At 40.7% G+C, this 21,680-nt stretch overlaps 1 protein-coding gene across 1 annotated transcript; it reads right to left on the reverse strand.

The window, feature by feature from the left end:
• Window positions 1-4,727: 4,727 nt before the first annotated feature.
• GPR37 (G protein-coupled receptor 37) lies at window positions 4,728-21,116 on the reverse strand. The gene is made up of 2 exons (XM_029233816.1): window positions 19,265-21,116; window positions 4,728-6,063 (listed from the first exon to the last, which is right to left on the reverse strand). The coding sequence occupies exons 1-2, from the start codon at window positions 20,288-20,290 to the stop codon at window positions 5,245-5,247; spliced, it is 1,845 nt and encodes a 614-aa protein (XP_029089649.1). The 5' UTR covers window positions 20,291-21,116; the 3' UTR covers window positions 4,728-5,244.
• Between the last annotated feature and the right edge of the window lie 564 nt (window positions 21,117-21,680).

Raw genomic sequence — 21,680 nt, forward strand, 5'->3', positions numbered from 1 at the left:
TTAGAATGACAAAAGCGCATAGTCATACCTCCCAACACAACTTCCCCATTACCAGAATTCTGCCTGATATAGGTCATTGTTCCATTGCCTTGAAAGCGGTGGTGATCAGAGCCCACTCTTCTTGGTAAACAGAGTTAAAAACAATTCAGGAACAAAAGTCATTAGTGAGAGAAGAGGGTATAAGAAAAATATGATTATGTCATTTTTATGAACTCTTTTGAAAGCTTCCCTCACACCATCACAATTTCTTCTAGACACCCCAAATGTCCTCTCCTCTCTTCTCTCTTTCTCTCACTCTCTCTTTCACTCTTTTTCTCTCTCTCTTCCTTTTTCTCCTCAGAGACACTGTTCCCTTAAACTTCCAAATTCTGTCTGTAGCAAACTTTCAAATTTTAGCAAGTTCATCATACTTTATTTGATTAGGGAAAAAAATTCTGGTAGACCTAAGTTTCTAAATACATTATCAATACAAATACAAATAAAAGGAATAAAATTACAAAAGATTTTTTTCTCTTAAAACTCAGGAAAATAAATATTAATTAGGAAATTTTAAAATGTTTATGGTTATACTTAAATTTGGTGTATATGTAGAGAGAGAGTAAAACAAACCAGTCACATCCCTGTCTATATAGCAAGGCATTCAACTCAGAAGGTTTCTATGGATTTCACAGAATGTATTGCATATGAATTATTTATATCTCTTAAAAATTGAAGAAAAATATTGAATTCAGTTTGTGGAATTGACAACAGTTGGACTAACAGGAAATGAAAACGTTTCATTTAACGGCCACACAACTGATTAAAGTATTACTAGTTCAAGAGAATGATCACTTTGAGATTGATTACTATAACTATTTTTTAAATCAATCTTTAACTTCTGAGCACTGGAAGCAAAAGATTGCTAATCCTCTACAAATTTGTAAATGCAACGGACAATTGATTTAGCGCCAGAGTTCTAGGAATCAAAGGTCTCATAACTTGATAGTAAATAATTATCTTCTACTTATATAACAATACAGTCTCTTCAGTTAATGAATTGTTATCCTACTTCATATTGCAATATTTGGGGTGAAAGTGTGGAAACACAGTTCAGTGAAACATAATAAAAAAATCAAACAATTGTGAGGCTGTTATATTAAAATATAAAAGGAAGTCAGTTTACTAATAACAATGATAAGTAGTCTCCCATGAACCACAGAAGGGTAGTCTAACATTGATGAAGTGAAGTTACTCTACCTATATATAACCGAAACCCTTTGTAGATGAACTGCAATTTGTTTCATACCAACTCTGGTCTATGCTTGCCTTTGCTTTTTGCGTGCCAGACTTCTTGGTCCTTCTTGGTTCCTGGACCTGCTCTGTCTCCATCCACGCAGAGCCTTAATACACTCCCTTCCTCTACCTGAGCTCTTTCCCAAGGGAATTTTCTCTGACACTAGCCCTAGGTCAGGATCCCCTATAAGAAACTCTCAGAGCACTTTTCTTCCCGAACTTTTCTTTCTCAGCACTACTCACATTTTCACTAAATACTTGATATAGGGAATAATCTATGAGTAGGCCATAATCTTATGTGTAGGCACTGCACATAACGTAAACTCCAAAAGGGACTGAATTGTATCTAAATCACACACTATTCTGTCCCTAGGATTTAGCAGTGTTTGGCATGTACGCGTTTTCAATTAGCAATAACTGTACCTCAGATAAACCTCGTTCGCTACAATGCCACCACTGCACAAAGCCGGCAATAGGCATTTAACTGAATGAATGGGGTGAATGATTGAAAGAATAAAATGTGCAAAGGACTAACGTGGCTTTTAGAATACCTGGACTTAATAAATTTGGGATAGAGAGATTTGAAAAGCGAATTATAGCATCCAGTTTTTATAATTTGTCCAGAACATACCTATACCGTGTATATGGCCATAGATAATTACATAATTTGATTAGTGCTGGACCGCTAATTTTATGGTCTGAACACAGTTACCAAAAAACTATATTTTCTTACTTTTCCTTTGGTCACTCCTTCTTGACTCATAGTCCTGGTTTTCCATCTGTATTTTTGCTAAGCTGTGTTTTCTGAGTGTTCTTTCATTTAAAGATTTGTTTATCCTTTCATTGAGCAAGTACTTATTGAACACTTACTATATGTTATCTTAATCAAGATAGTATTTCACAGACTGCTGTGAGCCAACTGATTAAGTAGAAAAGAATTATTATATATAATCCCTAAAAGGAGATCTTCTATTCTTAGAATTTTCATGATAAGTCAGTATTCAACCAGGGTCAAATTATGTGACCTTGGGTAACTCAGTTAACTTCTCAGAAAATCAGTTTTGTACATACAAAAAAAGAGCTGGGTAATTAATACTGGAAAACTTTGAGATCACTTTGAGCTCTGAAGTAATGTAATTCCGATCTATTGTAGGCACTATGCTGAATGCTTTGAATTCAAAAACTAACAATCTAAGTAGCAAAGCAGAACTGGGGTTCAGTAAATACTCCTCAATTGCTTTCACTAAAAGACCAGGGCAAAGAAAATATAGCATATATTTTTTTACTCTCCAGAAAGAAGGAGAGAACACTCATAAAACATGATAGTGAAATTGTAGAAACTTTTAATGTTTTCTCTTCCTCTTTCTTTATGAGAAGGGTTACCATAATTGGATATACTGGGAATATGCTGCCTAGAAAGAGAACAGAGAAAGCCAAACCAACAGAAGGTAACTGAAGAGTATTTAGAAATGCAAGATGAATTCAAATCATCAGGAAGAAACCTCAACCTGTTATCTTGGAGAATCCTTGACGATCAGGAAAAGTCCATCTAATTTTTTAAATGACAGGGAAGGGTCAGAGAAGAAAATTTCTTGATAGAAGTATTTTAAATATTTCTCAGAGGAATCAAGCTCCCTACAAAACATTTTTCAGTTCAGGACCAGGTATGAATGTGGGGAGTGGAAGCTGCTACGCCCCACTGCTAATGAACACATTGTATGAGAGTACGGGGGACAGGGAGGGCAGGGCTTCTCATGTGAACACAGAGCATCTGGAATGCCAAAGACATAAAGCCATACCTTTTTATCATATGGTCTCACATATTTTCATCAGTATTCTTCATGAGGCTTCTATTCACACATAGCATAGGAACCAAGCTGGACTATTTATTTATTTATTCTTCAGTCACACCCCAGGACGCCTTCTTCTATTCCTCTGCTTAGTAATCTCTCTCCTCCTGAAGTGTCCACTTCTCGCACTGCCTTTCATCGACTCCTTCTGAAGGTCTGTCCCTCCAGGTATCCCATAAAGCCTTTCATGACTTCCTCCCATCTGAGGTGCTCTCCCTGAATTATCACAGAACTTTACACCTTCCCAACCGGTCCCAGCTTACATCATAATTGTTTACATATGTGTCTTATTCCTTTCTTCTCATCCCACCCCTGTCTGCTTCTATAAAGTCCGACACTAAGCTCTATTTACCTTTACTTACTGCAGTTATAACACAGAACCTTTTCTACGCCATATGCTCAATCAGTTTCTTGATCTATAAAGTTGACTAAATGTCATGAGAGACACTGTGGAATTATAACTGCGGATCTGCTCAGCAGCCAAAAGCTAGTTTAGGCATCCTCAGTTGTTTTCCAAAGACCTATTACGGGACCTGTAAGAGGACAATGGCGCCTTGTTTTTATTCTTCCTCAAACCCCTTAGAACACAGACAGTAGGGGAAAAAATCCCTTTGAAGAGTACTGGACTGGGAAAAAGGAGGTATTCTGGACACTGTCTTTTAGTTAATCTGGGTTTCATGCAGAAGACCAGTGGTCTGAATTAAGTGCCTTTAATTTTTCTAGTACTAAAGTTTAACGATTTAAAGAACATCATGTTATATATAGTCTGGAAGAAAGAAAGTACCAGTTAAGCTGAACAGTACAGAAATTGACAGGCAGAAAACACATAGGGCAGTTTCCAGCCAGAAAATTGGGTTCCCCTATATGATTTTTCTGAAGACAGCAACATTACAACCACACTGTGTCACTCAGGTCACTGCCTCTGCCATCCGATTAGGCATGTGTCTCACATGGAAGGCATCCTACACAACTGCTTTAACTTGAACTCCTTAAGGGGTCCATAGAATTCAAATAGAGAGGGTTAGATTTTTGTTGGGAGTTTATGGATTATCAACTTAAAGGTAGTATTTGAATATTCAAGTGTTCTAATCAAGATGCATAAATATTTTATTATTCCACTACTGTAATTTCTTAGAGAAATTAAGTCACACAGATTTAATCAAGTTCATTTTTTAAAAGGAGAAAAATTAGAATTCAAAGTGCTTCACACAGAATTCATGGTGCTTCAAAGGTCAGTGTTTAGATGAAATCAGATGACAAGTGGGTTGCTTTTTAGTCCTTGGTTCTCTTCATAATTCTTCATGGGAAAACCTGTAGCTCTACATGCTAGTTCAGAGGTGAATTTCTTTAAAAAAAGATAGTATCTTCCTACTCTGCTGTCTATTTATTCATATTTTATAAATATTTGGAAGTAATTTTACATCTCTAGCTGAATATTAAAAATACAATTTTTTAAACATACAGTTAGTTTTAGGAATCATGCATATAAAATAGTACTGTTAGGAAAATGTCTTTATATCATAGTGATTGCCCACCTTAAAGGAAAATAGAATTATAAAACAATAAGGCTGATCTTAAATTGTGCATAGAATCAGTAATTGTGTATTTAAGGCAATTAAAAGATTTATTGAATCTTGGTTAAAAGTAGATTGACAATGACGTTAAAGAATAAAGTGTAATTTATTTGGTGCTACTTTGTGAATGCTTCTTAACTACAACTCACCTCACGATACCATATACAATATACTTTCAATCACAACTCAAACATACAACAGCCTACAAAATCACACGGCTGTAATCAATATACAGTGATTCTATTTTTAAAAGAACAAAAGAAAGTTAGCAATTAATTAAGGTGCAGTCACTTTTTTCAAATAAAATATTAGCACCATACCAGATAAAATGATCTAAAACTACTGGCCTCGTCATACTTCTTAAATAACTAAATATAAACTTCTTTTTTCAAAGCACAAATATTAATTTGCAAAATCAGTTCTACAGTAGTTAATATTTCTCTCCTTTTCTGCATGTTTTCCCACTAAGGAAAAATATGAAGTAAAAACTTTCACAGGATATGAAAATGAAACAAATACAGAAACCTAAGCAAACCAAAGGCTGTGCTTCAGCAATGAGTTCCAACGGACGCGAACGTGGACATCTCCCGGCGTATGGTACTGAAAGGTGAGAGCTCCAGTTCTGTGGTGTATTCGTTGTCATTGTCATCACTGGTCACCGTGGAAGACTTCTGGACGCAGTCGTCACAACAGCAGCAGCAGCATTCCATAAAGGCCCGACTGAAGGGTTTGCAGAGACAGAAAAGTAGGACAGGGGTCACACAGGACTTAAAGAACAAAAGGAACTGGCTGATGATATTAAGAAGGTCCATTGTCTGCTGGGAAACCCCTGTAGCCATGTAAGCAGTAACAATGTTGCAGATATTTTCAGGAATAATGCAAAATCCATATAAAATGGTCAAAGCCACGACTGTACAGTTCATCTGGCTTTCAAGCTGAATCTGCCGCTTATTCCCCCGGGTACAGGCTTTCTCGGCTTTGCGGATTTTCCTTGCAGTCACTAAAGAGCAGGTGATGGTGAAAAGTGTGGGCAAACAGAAGTAACAGCCGAAGTACCACCAGAGTCTGGCGCTGTCGTAGGTGAGGGCTAAAACATAGATGGTGTCGGGGAGATCCGGGGAGATCTTGATGACGCAGCGTTCCGCGGGGGCGCGCCCGCTGAAGCCCGGGTCCTCCTTGCTCAGCTGGCGGAGCACCACTTCCGGCAGTGCCAACAGGAGGGCACCCACCCATATAACAGCAAGTTTGGCGGTTGTGGAAGAACAGTTTTCTATCATTTCGTAGTACATCTGGACGTTGGTGGCCGCACGGAAGCGGTCTATACACAGAGCACATAAGGTGAACGTAGTAACTCCGAGAGAAGCAGCCTGCGGGAGGAACACAGAATATATTTTTCCTGGGTCATCTCTGAAAGATCAAAACATTAGGTAATAGGGCTTCCCTGGTGGCGCAGTGGTTGGGAGTCCGCCTGCCGATGCAGGGGACACGGGTTCGTGCCCCGGTCCGGGAAGATCCCACATGCCGCGGAGCGGCTGGGCCTGTGAGCCATGGCCGCTGAACTTGCGCGTCCGGAGCCTGTGCTCCGCAACGGGAGAGGCCAAGACAGTGAGAGGCCCACGTACCGGAAAAAATACAGATGGGCAAAAAGTACGGAAAAAAAAAAAAGAAAAAGAAAACGATTTCCTGGAATGAGGCATGAGTAACTGGGTTGGTGGCTTCAGCTGAATCATTGTAAGGACAACAAATAAAACTAAAAGAAAAAAAAGAAGAAGAAATACAGTGGGTCAGGGTAATGGAGCCAAAAAATATTAAAGCTGGAAGGAGCCATGAAGATGAGCTCAGTCATAGTCAACTTAGCGGGGCAAGGTGGTTGTCAAGTCACAAGATAAACACAGTAATCATCTGGGAGCATCAGATTTACCCCACTGTTTGGGGGGAAAGTAAAATAATTTAATGTTTAATAAATAGTCTTTATTTATATATTTAAACAAGGACAGTGGATAGGATGTAAAATGTTCATGAGGGTTAAGATAAACCAGGAGACTAAAAGAAAATTCCCTAGGTGGACGGATGCTTTGGGGTATACCCCCAAATACCTGCATTCATTCTCCCCTGCCCGCTAAGTGGGAATGTTTAAGAAGCACAGGCAGAAGTCATGCCTTGGCAAAGGGGCAAAGAAATATATACACACATACATATATATATTATACATTAATATCTACATTTTTAGAACTCGAAGGGATCATGTTGACAAAAGGAAAACCATTTGTCCTAACAGTTTTAGTACTCAAAACATTAGTTGTTTATTTACTACATTCAAGCTGTCACTCTCCCCAGAGCGATGACAACTTGCCTTGTGGATTCTATAAGAGTTCCAATGTCAAATAATCTCTCTTCTTACACACTACACGTTAGTCAGTGTCTACTAGTTCTCATGTGCGAAATAAGGACACGGCATCCACGTCCTGACTACTCTCATAACTTGGGGGGGACAGTCTGAAAATGAGATATAATGAGGGGTTAACTGTTTGAAAAGCAAACATGAAGCAAAATATGACCAACAAAGTCTAGATCAGGGCAAATCAAGAGGTCATGGTTGAACTTATAACCACAGCTCTTGTACTACAAAATTCATGAAGTTTCCCATAAACACCGGTATAAGAAATACCAATCTAATATGCCTGCCATGAAAAATGAGTCATCTCTAATTCACCTTTTTAAAATTAACTTTCAACTTAGTGAGTTGTTTGACTTGATGGAAATATACTTTGCATCTATGCCAGAGACTCAAAATAATTCTAAAATTGAAGTCCACACTGTGCAACTGTCTTAAAATCAGATTTTATTTTAATGTCAGTAATTTTTTGAATGTCATAGTTTGAATGGAAATCTGACAAGGATGTGCCATTTTCTAAAGGTCTGCACCAAACAGTATTACTGGGAAATTGCTGTATTTTATTTTACAGATTTTTGAAAGTTTTAATTTATATATTAGCTTTTCAAATGTTTTGATTCATCTCTCTATAAGACTGTAAAACAAAACCAAAAAAATTCTCGTGCCATCAAATGTACACAAATCCTCAGCAAGGCTTTCTGCACTGTCTTCACTGAGGCAAATCTTGTGCATGTTTCCTTGTCACTCTGTATCCTGAGTCAGTCCACAAATACAAAGCTACAAAGGCTTATGCTGTGCATTCTTTTTAAATTATGAATAACATTTCTGTTAAAAGGACAGCTTGGTGATTTTGAAAATACGAGACTCTGAAGAGAAGCAATCTCTTAGAGGCTCAGAACATCTATGTGCTTGGTAATTTTCTATCATTCCTTACAAAGAACGCACAACACACAGGAGATAGTGTCTTCTCCCCGATTAACCTCTTTAATTTTAAATCTAGAGATTTAAAATCTGGACCAATTATCACAGGAGCTAGCATTTGCATACCTATCTCCAAGTCTGTTACAAAGCATTTCATGAGAGGTAATAGCAAAGAACAAATGAAAGTGGGTAGACAGGTACTACAACAGGTGTGTTAGATTACCACTCCTTAGATATCATAAATGGTGCTGCACATCCACTCTTAATTAAAAGATGTTCACTGCTTCAAAAAGCAAAAAAAAAAGGGGGGGGTTCTAGCTTCTGTATAATTCATCTCACAAGATTTAAAAAAAAAAACAACAGGAAAAATTTTAAGCAAGAGTAAGATGTGCCTCAATTTTTCGCTCAGGAATCCTTCTATACTGTATCTTATTTGAAGATGCTCAGTTCTTCAACCATACTCCCAAGAGCTTTAGTACTGAGGACCTCAAACATATCTGACGAATCATAGATTGAGGGAACCTTCCCACTTGTCATACACAATTTCAGGAAGCTCCTGTGTCCAGCTTCCTATTTTCAAATTGTACTTCTGTCTGATAGGATCCTCTGCAATTAGGATCCAGCTGAAACGGGGCGAACCGTCCAGGAAGGTCACAAAAGCTACAGAGAGAGTTGTTAAAGGAACCGCTGAGGCAAACACCGCCCCAAATGCAGATAGCACTTACTACGCAGTTGCCAACAGCAGCTACAGCCCAAATGCCAGTCCCACATAGCTACTCCCTCCTGCCGCCACTGCCTGCAGTGTTATTACTCCAGATATTTTTCTGTAAATTTACTTATACACTTGATTTTATGATGTGAAAGAGCAGAAAGGGTACATGGTCCCAGCTCAGTACTTTCCCAAATTATTTACAGGAGGCCGTAAACCTTTGTAAAGGCTTAACTGCATGCCTCAGAAATTAATTGATAAAAATCATCTGGACAATGGGTGGTGGGCTAATTTCTGCCTACTTAGATATGGAATCTATCCATGTAATTAGAATGCTAAATGCTGGGGTAACATGAAAAGATTTCTATCACAATTTTTAAATGTACTTGTTTACATACAGCTCATTAGAAATTCTACCAAGATGCATGGTGCAATTATACACAATTATAAAACTGTATCATGAAGGCTGGATCTTCTGCATTTAATGACCATATCTGATTGCTAAAATTCAATACCACTAGGAAATATGCTCTTGGGAGTAAAGCAGTTAAGCATTAGCTTAGATGGGTAGTTCTTTGAAGCAATATTCTGAGAGATGGAATGAGTGAGATGCAATCTGTTATTAATTAAACTGCAATGGAAGGAATAATTAACATCAACAAAAGCACAACTGTAAACACTTTGAATAGACAAGACTATTACTTGTGAGAATCAAGATCAGAGGAAAGCTGGAAGCAGAAATCTTTAACTAGTTGGGAAAATAAGGTACTGAGAATTTTGAGGGGATTGGCATCAAAATACAGGCACTAGAGAATCGAAATAAACAAAATAAACAAAATCTAAAACAAAATCTAAAACAAAATCTAAAATCTTTTCTTCCAATGTTTTGCTCTTCTTTGTTTCCTGGAATAACAACAGTAAAGCTACTTCAGCCCCTGTCCAGTCAACATCCAGAGTGGTGAGGCCGTGGGCAGCTGTGGTCACCTGTGGTCACCTGCAGCATTGCTTCAAGGCACTGGGCAGGCACAGGGCAAGTGGAGACGCTCACGTGGGAAAGGGGCAGCTCCAGTGTCAAAATGTTCTCCCCACTGCTCAAGGTGCTAACTCAATACAAACATCCAGCCTTGAGGAAATCCTGGCCATCTTTACCTAGTACTATATTAAGTTCATTCAAAATGAGGTGAAAAAAGAGCACGTGGATACTTTATGAGAAACAGTCGGGACTTCCCTGGCAGTCCAGTGGTTAAGACTCCACGCTCCCAATGCAGGGGGCATGGGTTCGATCCCTAGTCAGGAAACTAAGATCCCACATGCCGCATGGCGCAGCCAAAAAAATAAGAAAGAAAAACAGTCATCTGTGGAACTCCTGTTGTAGCTATTGCTCCATTTCTCAGAAGCTTACTGCAGACAGACAAATATGAAACCTTTATGAATGAGGTTAAGCTATGAAGGTACAACTCATACCAAATAAACAGTGTCTTTTGCTAAACCCTCTGATATACATCGGTGATAACACTGATGGGGAAAGAAAAGACCAATGTCCTTCCAAGCAAAAATTCTTTCATATGAAATCGAATCTACATGCTTAAGTACAATGAAGCAGCTGGAATACACTGATTTTTATAAAACAGGAAAATTTCTAACCAAAGTCATGACAACTTACTCTAGCCTAACTTATATTTTACCTCAAAAAGATGTTTAAGTGCATCTATTTATGTGCTGTCCTTTGTATACAAGTAACTCTCGAAACAAGGGCGTTATTGTGAACAAAACCCATTCATTTGAGCCATGAATGACAACCTATTATAAGTCCATGGTTAGAGACCTAACAATCAGTCAGGAAAAAAGCACGAGGAGCACAGGGTAGAGTTTCCTTTGAAACTCTAAATGGCTTGAGCTTGTGTGCCCTGGCTTCCTCTTGCATTTTCCATAATCCTTATCCTTGAAACACTTCAGGGCAACTTCCCCACCAGAGACACTTCTTTGAGCAACAGTGGAGACAACATGTTTCTCAGAGCCACTGTTTATCAGACTGCTGTGAATGAGATGGCCTTTATCAAAAGGTCTTCATTTCAGAGCGCACGCAAATCATCACACTTGCATTAGTGTTTCCAGACCAAAATATAGAGTGAGTAGGAGAGATTTGTCTCAACCCTCACAAGGACATACACATCTCTGAAATGAAACAGAGCCCTTCATGGCCACTCTTCCATCGTCAAAAAGAAGGTTCCTTACCTTTATCAGTATCACTGAGATTTAATCTGACACAGTCACATATCATGAATATCTATCTATTTCTATTATATCCAGGCTATTTCATCATATGTGATTTCCAGTGAAGATCTCAACTGTCATTATTGCCTCATTTTCAACTTTCTTCCCTTTTTTTTAAACTTGATAACATGCTCTTACTTATTTAAAAAACAATGGAGACTATTTAAAAGCCACTATATCATCCTAAAATTTGTCTTGACCCTATAAATCCTTCTTTACCTTTATAGTGCCACCTTGATGTTCCTACCAATTACAACTTCTGACTTCTGCAGAAGTACATTCCTTTGCAGTTAAAAAAAAATAATCATTTGACTACAACTTATCTAAAATGTTACAATTTAATTACAAATATGCCAATGCTCATTAGTGTAAAAATGCAAATGAAGCAAGATTAACACCATGTGTACTAAAATGGGAGCCATCTATTGGAATCAACAGGTCTTAAAGCATTTATATATTCCATATTTATTCTCAATAATTAGAAATTCATTTCAAAATGTAATATTTCCCACAAGCTCAAAGTCCACATTTCAACCCTTGATATTATTATGATGTTTCTAATCAATCTTAAAACGAACTGGAATTTCTGTTTTTCACCTAAGCGTTCTGACAAGTTTCCAAAGAACAGTAACAAATTTTCACCTATTTTTTTCTTGTGACTAATGAAATTGATTTGCATGATGGTGAACCTAAACTAAAGACAAAATCAGAGTTGGCCTCATCCATTTGTGCTTGGGTAATTATGAGAAACCACATTTTAAGACAAAATTCCTCTGTTCTTAACCAAAATTCCATTGTTGGTAGTAGGTTACGGAAGTACCCTTTTTTTAAAAAGGCATGTATCTCTAAATTTCACCTCTTACTGTGAATTAGTTAACAGATGCTTTTCCTATATAAGAGAAATCTGAACCAAGGAGAAGACAGAAGGTAGGAGGAGAGTTCCCTGAAGGCAGTGAGTGACGTGAAGGGAATAAAATAATGGTAGCCCTGAGTACAGTCATACACCTAATTGAAATGACTCATTCTAGGCTAGGATCAAATCAGTGACCTTGGCATCATTCATGCTATCAACCATTCAAGTGTGCTGACAGAGCACATTGAAAACCATCATAAATTCACAAACTGAAAGTATTCTGTCTCAAGAATAAGTCTGGAATTGTGATGATATCCGGTTCTTCTGGAGGTTTTGTGGAAAGTATCTGTACCTACTTTGCAAATAGAAAGGGCCCATATTTGAGGTTGTAGCAGTTCCATTCTCCACTCAACCTTGAAATTTTAGGTGAGATCATCTCTTCTGGCACAAAGAATACCATTCTCATAAGGATACTTAAGAGTTAAGTATCCTTGGCAACAAGGTTGAGTTAATTATGGGACCTTGGCAGGTCAATTTGTGGTTAAAAAAAAAAAAGACAGAGGATCCCTGGAGGATGGGCACAGAAATGCAGTGCCAGAGACAAACCTCACTGCATAGCAGTCTGCCCACCCTCTCCCCACATGGTCCACATCCCAGACTCAGATCCCTGTGCTTCCAATGGGACACTGTTAAACCTAGTTGCAGCACATAGGAAGAGCTATTAAAGGTGGGATCACTCTCTCAAGGCCCATGCAGTACAAGGGTGAAGGGCAAGGTAGACCCTTACTTCCTCAGCCCTGGGTACACTCTTAAGCTCAGATCTGTTTTGCTTTTGTGGAAATATTTGCTTCTTTTTCACTGTTGAGACATGTTTTGTTGATATAACCAGATACGCTGGCAGCCCTCAGGAACTGAGGGTACATCCTCACTTTGACTGTGGGCTTGAGAAATTAATCCATGTCTCAGGAAGGTCCATTCTTTATGCTTCCCTTTCCCCGACTCTATAATAGGGTCTAAAGTATATCCCTCGTCAGCCTTTCTTCTTATGTTCTCTAAGGTCAAATCAAACAATAGGTACGTTTTAGAGATTTTCAGAAGAAAAGGACTCGTTAATGTACTGTTATTACATTGCTAATTAAACAATTCATTTAAATAAACTTTAAAAAATTTGATCTACTTAAAGTCCTTATGGCTAATAAGGACGACTAATTCCAAAGCAGAAATGGTTATCTCAGGCAGTGTATTCTAAATAATAATTTAATATTTAATAATATTTAGAATAATTCTGTATTCTAAATGAAATTTCTAGGACTGTCCCATCTGCCCAATTGTCTTATAGGCCTCCTATCCCAGGAAAATTTGAGAAAACAAGAATTAAAAGACTTTCATAGTTGTAACTTTTCACCATGGCTCTAGGCTGTATGCATTTATGAAAACTAAGCGTGAGACTATGCTTGAAAAAGAATGAGAGGGAACATAGTTTTCACTTGAATTTCTCCATCTTTGGTCATAACTAAGTACAAACGTGAGCTGACCCATTCCAGAGCCATGCCTGAACTTCCATAACACCTTGTTTAAGCCTCTTTTATAGTATTCATTACACTGTAGCACACGATTTCACCTGTCTATAATAGCAGTATCATATCTATGTTACTCATCTTTGGAAACTTTTTCCTCTCTTCCCCTTCTTCTTCCACTCCTGTTTCCTCCTAACATAGTATCTAGCATAGCAGAAAAGCCCAGTAAATGTTTAATGAATGAATGGATAGTAAATAAATGAATGAATGATGACATCTATGGAAAAGGACGATAGAAAATAATGAATTATACAAGCTGTTCTTTAATCGGTTATTGGGTGCTGCTGTTTCGTGTATAATCCTTAAAAGCTGAATGCCAACTAATATCTCTAGAAGGCAAGTAAAGAAAAATCCACGTTCCTGTTTATACTTCATTGGCAAGCTTTAAAAAAGGATGACATTCTTATTACAATCAATAGTCAAGGAAATTATTTGAATTTCACATTTGAATATCCTAAAGCTTTTACTTCTTATGTGGAACCCAAATTCAGTAAACTTCACCATACACTGTTCATGAATGGAGTTATACATAGGAGCACACTTTATACTTGTTTTCTTTTCTGCTGGAGTTATCAGCCAAATACTGTCACTTGCATGGGAATGTGAAAATTATTATAAAGGGATTAATAGGAAGTCATACAATATTTGTTAAGCACCATTCTCACACAGTGTGTCTATTTTCCCTGATAGTAACTTTAGTAACTTTCAAGTGGCTCACAAAACTGTGTTTCCACTTAAAAGTCTATCAGAGTACCCAATGGCTAATCCACCCCTCAAGCAAATTTACTGTCTGCCGTGATCAATGTGCTAGTACTTGAATCTAGGAGTTTTAGGGAAATCTGTGTAGACTCACAAAACTGTAGAGCAATATCATCCTTCCTTTCGTGTCTGTCAGTGCCAACTACAATCTAAGACAATGAAAAAGTCATTTGCTCACTCAGTTTAAAACCAGTATTTCTAAAGCCATTGGAGAATCTGGCTTTTTTCATCACGAAAGGTTCTAGACCTTCCACAAATCATCCCTGGTCCAGAGGCCCTGGTGAGATGTATTCCCTTTATCCACCCACCACCCTCATGCAGGAATCTTGTATCCCAGGAAAATAAAACTACAGTTAGATCTGGGGTTAACTTAGAACTATTTGAAGACTTCTTCCTTCCCTACCACTCACCATGAAGGTGTGAGTTCTTTAAACTAAGGAGCTGTCTATATTATTCAAAACGTCCAATTAACATCCAAATGGAAATAGTTAGCAGTGGATCTGGATCAGGTGATACGCTGACTCTGGTTGGCGTTCATCAAATAATTAGCAGAGAGCTGTTCTAGTTGGTTGCCATATTCAATGCCTGAGTTATTTGGCTTTAACCATTTTTTAGATCCCTAAGAGAATGGTGTGGTAGGGAACCCCTCTGCCATTCTCCTACTGCAATCTACACCCAGACCTCCATATCCAACCCACATCTACACGCTCTCTCTCTACATATAACTATTCAACTATTGCTTTGAGTATAGTTTTTTCTGGTGACTCTCTGACAGAACAGTTCAAAATGATGTGGCTGTTAGAATGGCCACCATCCACCCAGATTTCCTCCTCTCCTATCCCCCTTTCCTACCATTCCGTCTGCTTTAAGGGACTTATCACTAGGCCACAGAGACATCATAATCCTGGAACAGAAAGAGAGAAATTATCAACTACAAACGTTCCTACTATGTTCCCACTCATAGCAGTATTATACTAAACCTCCCTTTCTAGAGATAGACTCTGGAAGCTGGGTGTTCTCCTTAAGTTTTGGTCAACAAATTGAAATAAAAAGAAGAGTTAAATGCGAATTGCAAAGACATATAATTTCTGCTGAAGAAACACCTATTTTTCTACACAAAGCCAACTCTCCCCCAAATTCTACTTCCTCCTTAAGATTATACTAATACTCAAGCTGTAGAAAAAAGAACTGTGGGAGAGAAGGAAAAGAAGGCAAAGGAGAAGATGGGAGAGAAAAATTGTAAAGATCAATAAAAATTAATTGTGGTTAAAAGTTTTAAGTAACTAAGAAAAATTTAAAAAGAAAAACATTGAAAAAGGCAAAAAAGACTACTAGAAAAATGGTAAATCATACATTACAAATCAATAAGAAGGTGTGTGGTGGGAAGAAAAGGAAGACTACCCAACAAATAAAATAAATATAAGAGATTAGAAAGTGAAGAAAAGGCAAAATCTAGATAATAAAGGAGATAAAATGTCAAATAATTTTCAGAAGTCTTGTGGTCAAGAAGAAAAAGATTTGGAATGAGGGCAAATCAGGGAGAAAGTTTTCAAAAAGATTTGTAATGTCCTCCCCAATCTAGAACACTTTGTGATTTTTAAGAACATAAAATACAACCTTGTATCTTTATTTGATTATTAAAATAACCATGTTTGGCACATGAAAAAATGCAATTGTCTCAGATTACTGCAATTTTTAAAAATTTAATGAGCTACCAACTATGGAATTTATGGGAAACGATGAAATTTAAGAATATAAAGAGCTACAAATATCATCATATAACAAATGATGTTAACTGGGCTTATTATTTTTCCTGTCTGTTGGATACAAAAATCTTTTTAAAAGATGCCAAGGAGGGCTTCCCTGGTGGCGCAGTGGTTGAGAGTCCGCCTGCTGATGCAGGGGACACAGGTTCGTGCCCCAGTCCGGGAGGAGCCCGTGAGCCATGGCCGCTGAGCCTGCGTGTCCAGAGCCTGTGCTCCGCAACAGGAGAGGCCACAACAATGAGAGGCCCGCGTACCACAAAAAAAAAAAAAAAAAAAAAAAAAAAAAGATGCCAAGAAGCAGAAAGAAAAAGAAAACACTCACTGGACACTGTTTTGCCTCATAGATGTTTGCCTACTAAACAAATATCAACATCAAGTGTTGAGAATAAGGGTCTGGTTGCCACTGACTAAATATGTATACGTAGGATGGTCATTTCTCCTTTCTGAGTGTCATGTGTCATCTTTAAAATGAGGGGGTTGGGTTAGAATGCCATCTGGTTCTAATTTAACGTGGTAATTCAAAAGCCACTGTAGTGGCTGCTGTGGTTCCCCACCCAGATTGCTTCTTCCCCAAAGTCCTTTAGGAATGAAATGCTGATCTCCCCCAGCTGCTGGGACTATGGATGGTTGATGGCTCTTAGCTGCATCCCTCTCTAGGAATTGCCCTTAACCAAAGAGATCCACCCAGCTCAAGGTTATGCCCCCTTCCTGGGAGCAACTTGCATCCAATGACTGGTCTGTTAGGGGCTATAAAGGCTGGCCGTCTTGCCTCCATTCAGGACCTCCCTCTAGGACCACCCCAGCCCTGAGCTCCCTGTGGTGTCAGCTGAGGTCTTTGTGGCATCTGCATCACAGTTCAACGTCCCTCTCTGCCCAGTCCTGCTTCCTTCATTCCCTAACAGGTGTTGAACCTGAGCTCATACCCCAATAAACTTCCTGAAGCAGATCTCCACATTAGCATCTGGTTTTTTTCAGAAACCCAACATGAAATAGGCATTAGATCCCTCTTACTTCTGTGAAAACAGCAGTGCCTCCTGGAAGCAGAAATGCTTTATTCTGAGAGTTGGATTGTATTTCTTGTCCTCATAATCAGGAAGTATGGAGCTAATACTACTGTCTGATCATCATTTTCACAGAGTATGATGAAACATTATAGAATTATTTCAGAAGACTAGGATTAGGTATGAATATAGAAGTACTAAATCTTAAGGCTTTTATTCATTATTCTAACAGTAAAAACGTACATTATAGTTTAATTTTTCAAGAAAATAAAATGAGTGAATCTTTTTCTCCAAGCCTTTCCAGGGGAAAAAAGAGCCTAGTACCAATAATTAAAAAATAGAAAAGGGCTATGAAGAAGGGGGGAAATAGAGAGTAAAAAATAATAATTGTTTTTCTTAAGGAGCTGAGAATTAAATTTAAAAAGGAAATACAAATGAAAGTATGCATTTTTAAAAATCCTCAGTATTAGAGGATTTCTCTTTAATTTTCTTTCTCTTTATTTAGAGAAAGAAAATTAAAACACATACATAATAAATACCATCACTCAAAACTCATAGGTCTCACTAAACTAACCGAAGTTTATATATTCTTTTCTGACTTTGAATGGGATTCTTTTCTTTTAAAGTTTTTTTTCAAGAACTTTGGTAATTTTTTTTCTTTCCCCAGTTTCTTTTTTCTGTCCTTTTTATTATTTTTCCCTTTAATGTATAATGATTTCATCCTGTCCAGTGCATTTAAAACAAGCCAATATGCTTCCCTCTTATTGGAGGTAACTCTCCTATTCACTTTATAGTTTACTTTTGTCTCTTTTTTGCATATGTCAATTTCTTCTGCATTATTCAAACAATCAGAGAAATCTTAAATTGAAATTGACCTTGAAAAGGCAATTGGTAGACACATATTCTCTTCCAAAAATTTCACTTCCTTCTCTGCAATTCAAAAATGAGCTGTCTACCAAATATTTAGATGTTTCGGAGCTACTTGGAGCTTGGCAACAAGAGAAATTCTAGATGTTGGTAAAGTAGCAACAGCTGATTTAGCAAGCATGGCATGATCCTGCATCTGATCTCTGCCAGGATAACAGAGGGTCTTATTTACAGTCTCTTGCCTTGGCCCTTCTAAGTAGGTACGGTTTTCTGTTTACTTATCCCCTAGCATTAGGCCCTGGAACAATGTTGAACATAATGTCACTGGCCCTGGTGCCAGACAGGATCAGGGGCTCTGGAATATTTACAGTTTCCCTTCTTCTGCTTCCATAAATGAAATGGGCAGTCTGAATGGAGTAAATCAAGGGCCAGCTGGCTGAAAACACAACTGGCAACAAAGCACGTGGGCTCCTTCCAAGAGCTGGTGTTTAAAGAAATGCCATTTAAAGAGCAAATTCCAACTACCATAATAACGGTTAAGGACACTAGCTGTAGGATGTTAACAGTCAAATTTTACTCAAAGATTTTCGTTTCCAAAGTTTGGAACCTATTATGTGTCCCCTTCTTCTTAAGAAATTTTCTAGTCTTGGAAAAATAGCCAATCCCTTATACTCTAACAAACGACAAATATATACTATATACTTTGGGAATGTCAAATGAATTCTGTGCCATGATGTACAAAGTGTTATTTTTGCTTAAGCTCATTCATACAAAATAAATAAAATGGTTACAAAGTTGAGAAGGAAAAAAAGAGAAACAGAAATGACATACGAATTTAGGTGGGATAGCATGGCAGACAGCCAGACAAACTAATTTGGGAGGTTACTAATATATCCAGGCCAAGTGACAAACAAAGAAAAGCAGATTTCTTTTGTTAAATAAAATATATATTACTCCAATTCTGATATTTAAGAAGAAATGTGATAATATCCTTGGGGAAGAAATCATACTGGAGCACTAGAAACCTAGTAGATGAGTGATGCAGGTTTTTTTTTCTTGCTAGGTTCCAATAATGACAGTCATGGACTGGCTACTTATTCGCTCTAGAATCTCTGATAGTCTTCAAATCAGAAATCTATATGTATAAAACCATAGTTCAGAGAGAGAAATTTAAAATCTAAACAATTCTATACATTATGAGATGCTAATTATCTCCCAATCCAGGAGCAGATGAGTTTGAAGGTGAATGGACAAAGCTGCTTAGGTCCGCCCCTGTGCCCAGTATACAAATGCCAATATCTGTAAATGATTGGCAAGAGAAATGAGGGAGGGACCCTGAGAAGAAGTGAAGGGCTTCAGCAGTAGGTGCGTGGAGCAGCCGGTCTGATGGTATAAATCCCGGAAATGAATAAAGCCCGTAGCTTGAGACCCCCTGGAAGGCATTACCTCTACATAGGGCACGACCTTGCAGGAGAAGTCCTCCAGCAGCCACTTCTTGGTCAGCTCATGAAAGATGACGAGCGGAAGGCAGAAGAAGATGATGAGAAAGTCCCAGAAGGCCAGGTTGGCCAAGAGGGAGTTGGAGATGCTCCGCATGTAGTAGTTGTGACACACGATGCACATCACCGCCAGGTTGCCTATGATGCCGGTCCCGAAGATCACCACCGACAAACACATGACCGCATAGGCTCCGTATGACTCCTGGGTCAGTGGGTAGAAAGGGTTCTTCAGTCGCAAGCGCGGGTTCGTGGTGTTCCCCCGCCGAGGACCCCCGCGTTCGTGAACTCCTTCAAGGGAGGACCCGTTCAGAGCCAGCGCCCTGCCAGGGGATGCAATCGTCCGCCCTTCGTGCCCCGACGGTCCATTGACCGTCTTGGGTTGGGGGTCGTGGTGGGAACCCTGGAGTTTCCCGGCTCTCCTTGGCCAATAATAAAGGTCGCTGGCTCCGGGTTCCTTCCTCACATTCTGCTCCTGACTGCGCCCAGAAATGCCAGCGCCTCTGGGACCCTTTTCCTTCTCCTCTGACGTGTGAAGGAAGAGTTGGAGAGCCGTGGGGTTCCCTCTCCCCAAAGTACCCGGGGGCTTCTGACTCCGGGCACCTTTCCACCTCCAGGCGCCAGGTGGTCTGGCTGGTGGTCCCGAGGGCTCCGCTGCCGACGCCTCCGCCCCTCTGCCCGCGCCTGGGTCACCGCCGCGGGCCGCGGGTGGGTCCCATGAAGGCGCCAAGCGCACCGCTGCCTCCTGAGCCTCCTCCCTGGGCGCAAGGGTTGGCAGAAGGTCTCCTGCAGAATTCCCCGGTACCCAATTGTCCCTGCTGCGACGCTGGATCAGTGTAGGTGAACAGCTTTCCCCCAGACAATTTTCGTTCCCGGGCGCAGGGGCGGACCCGAGGACGAGAGAAGCGGAAACCTTGAGCAGTAGCAGAAGCAGCAGCCGCGAGGTGCGGGCGAGACGCGCGCCCGCGGCCCGCATGGCTGGGCGAGGGCGCACCCGGCAACGGCGGCTCCTGCTTAGGACGGACACCTGCTGCCAAAGTTGCCGCTGAGAGTTAGACACATGTCACATACTAACCCCCGCCCCTGCAGCGGGGGACAGGAGATTAGGGGGAGGTTGGGGGATGGGTCTTGGGGTCACAGCCCTTCCCCTCTACAATCCTTCCTCGTTTGGTGTCCTGTGCATTTCTCAGCCAAGTCCAACCCGAGCGCTGCGTATCCCCAAGATTCAGAGAGGGAATCGCTGCTGCCGGTGGCTGACCTTGAAAACTTGCAACCAACGCCTGACTGTTGATTATTGTTGCGACTGGGAGAAGCCCGGACGAAGCCCCACGCTCCTCCCTGCCTTTGGGGTGGCTGCCTTCCTGGTAACAGTCGCTCTGCCTATTTACATGCTTTCGATATAGCTTTATCCAGCAGCAAGACGAGGTCGCTTCAAGGGAAAGGAAAGCAAGTTCCCCACCTTCAGATGACTAGTAGCCACACTCCCGCTCCCGCTTGCTGGAGACAGGCTGCCCACAGCCAGACGCCGCGCACATGCGCCGGGGTAACTCTCGCCCCACCTAACCCCAGCGACTCGCGAGGCTCCTGCGGACGAGGAGAAGCGGGATGCGAAGCCCGCGGCCGCGGCCAAAGTTGTTTCTCCTCTTGCTCAAAGTTGACCAGGGGGCGGCGCGGCTGCTGGGCGGCGCGTCTCCGCGGAGAAGGGAATCGGTGGTGGGGAGGGCTAGCTCTGCTCCTCCGTGGACAGTGCCGGCGGCCGCAGGAGCTTGTGGTGGCGACAGCGGGCGCAGCCCGGGCGGAGAAAGTGGTGCCCGGAACCGCCGCGGGCGAGGCGGTGCATGGCCAGGAAGCCCCTCGCCGCCGCTCCAGCCGCAGCGCGCGCCCGCGAAACCCAGCGCTCCGCTCCTTGCCTCCTCCCCCTTCTCAGCCTCCTGCGAGAGACGCGCTGGTTTGTGGGGAGACGGGATCCCCTGGCGGCTTACGAGGTCACAAAACCCACACACGTTTCATTCAAGCCCTTTGTAGCGGCTTCCACGCGTAGGAGCTGCAAGCGGCGAGGGAACGAGGGCGGAGGCGCGGAGCCTGCGCGGCTAGAGGCTAGGGATGGGCGGGACATGTTAATTCCCCAGATGTCTGAACCAGCCTGACGGGTCCCAGAGCCGGGTTGTGGGAAGAGGCGAGGGGCGGGGGGCGGGGTGGGGGAGATCCGTGCGTTCGCTTCCAGACCTGGGTCCTCGAGGGAGTCGTAAATTGAGGCGCTCGCCTCCTTAGGTGTTTCCAAGAACTGAGGACGGGAAAGAAAGGAAGCTCAGAGGCTTCCATCGTAGAGAATGAGCAGTTCTGGGAGTGGGACGCAGAGTGGGGAT

Source organism: Monodon monoceros, unplaced genomic scaffold (assembly GCF_005190385.1).
Source record: "Monodon monoceros isolate NGI ecotype Baffin Bay Population unplaced genomic scaffold, NGI_Narwhal_1 Super_Scaffold_2, whole genome shotgun sequence".
In the NCBI taxonomy this organism is placed as follows: Eukaryota; Metazoa; Chordata; class Mammalia; order Artiodactyla; family Monodontidae; genus Monodon; species Monodon monoceros.

Excerpts from the sequence above, each read along its gene's own strand:
- GPR37 (XM_029233816.1), bottom strand. The coding sequence starts at position 20,290 with ATGCGGGCCGCGGGCGCGCGTCTCGCCCGCACCTCGCGGCTGCTGCTT. Across the intron at positions 6,064-19,264 it reads AGGTCGTGCCCTATGTAGAG|GCTGCTTCTCTCGGAGTTAC; the intron begins GTAATGCCTTCC and ends TTCCTCCCGCAG.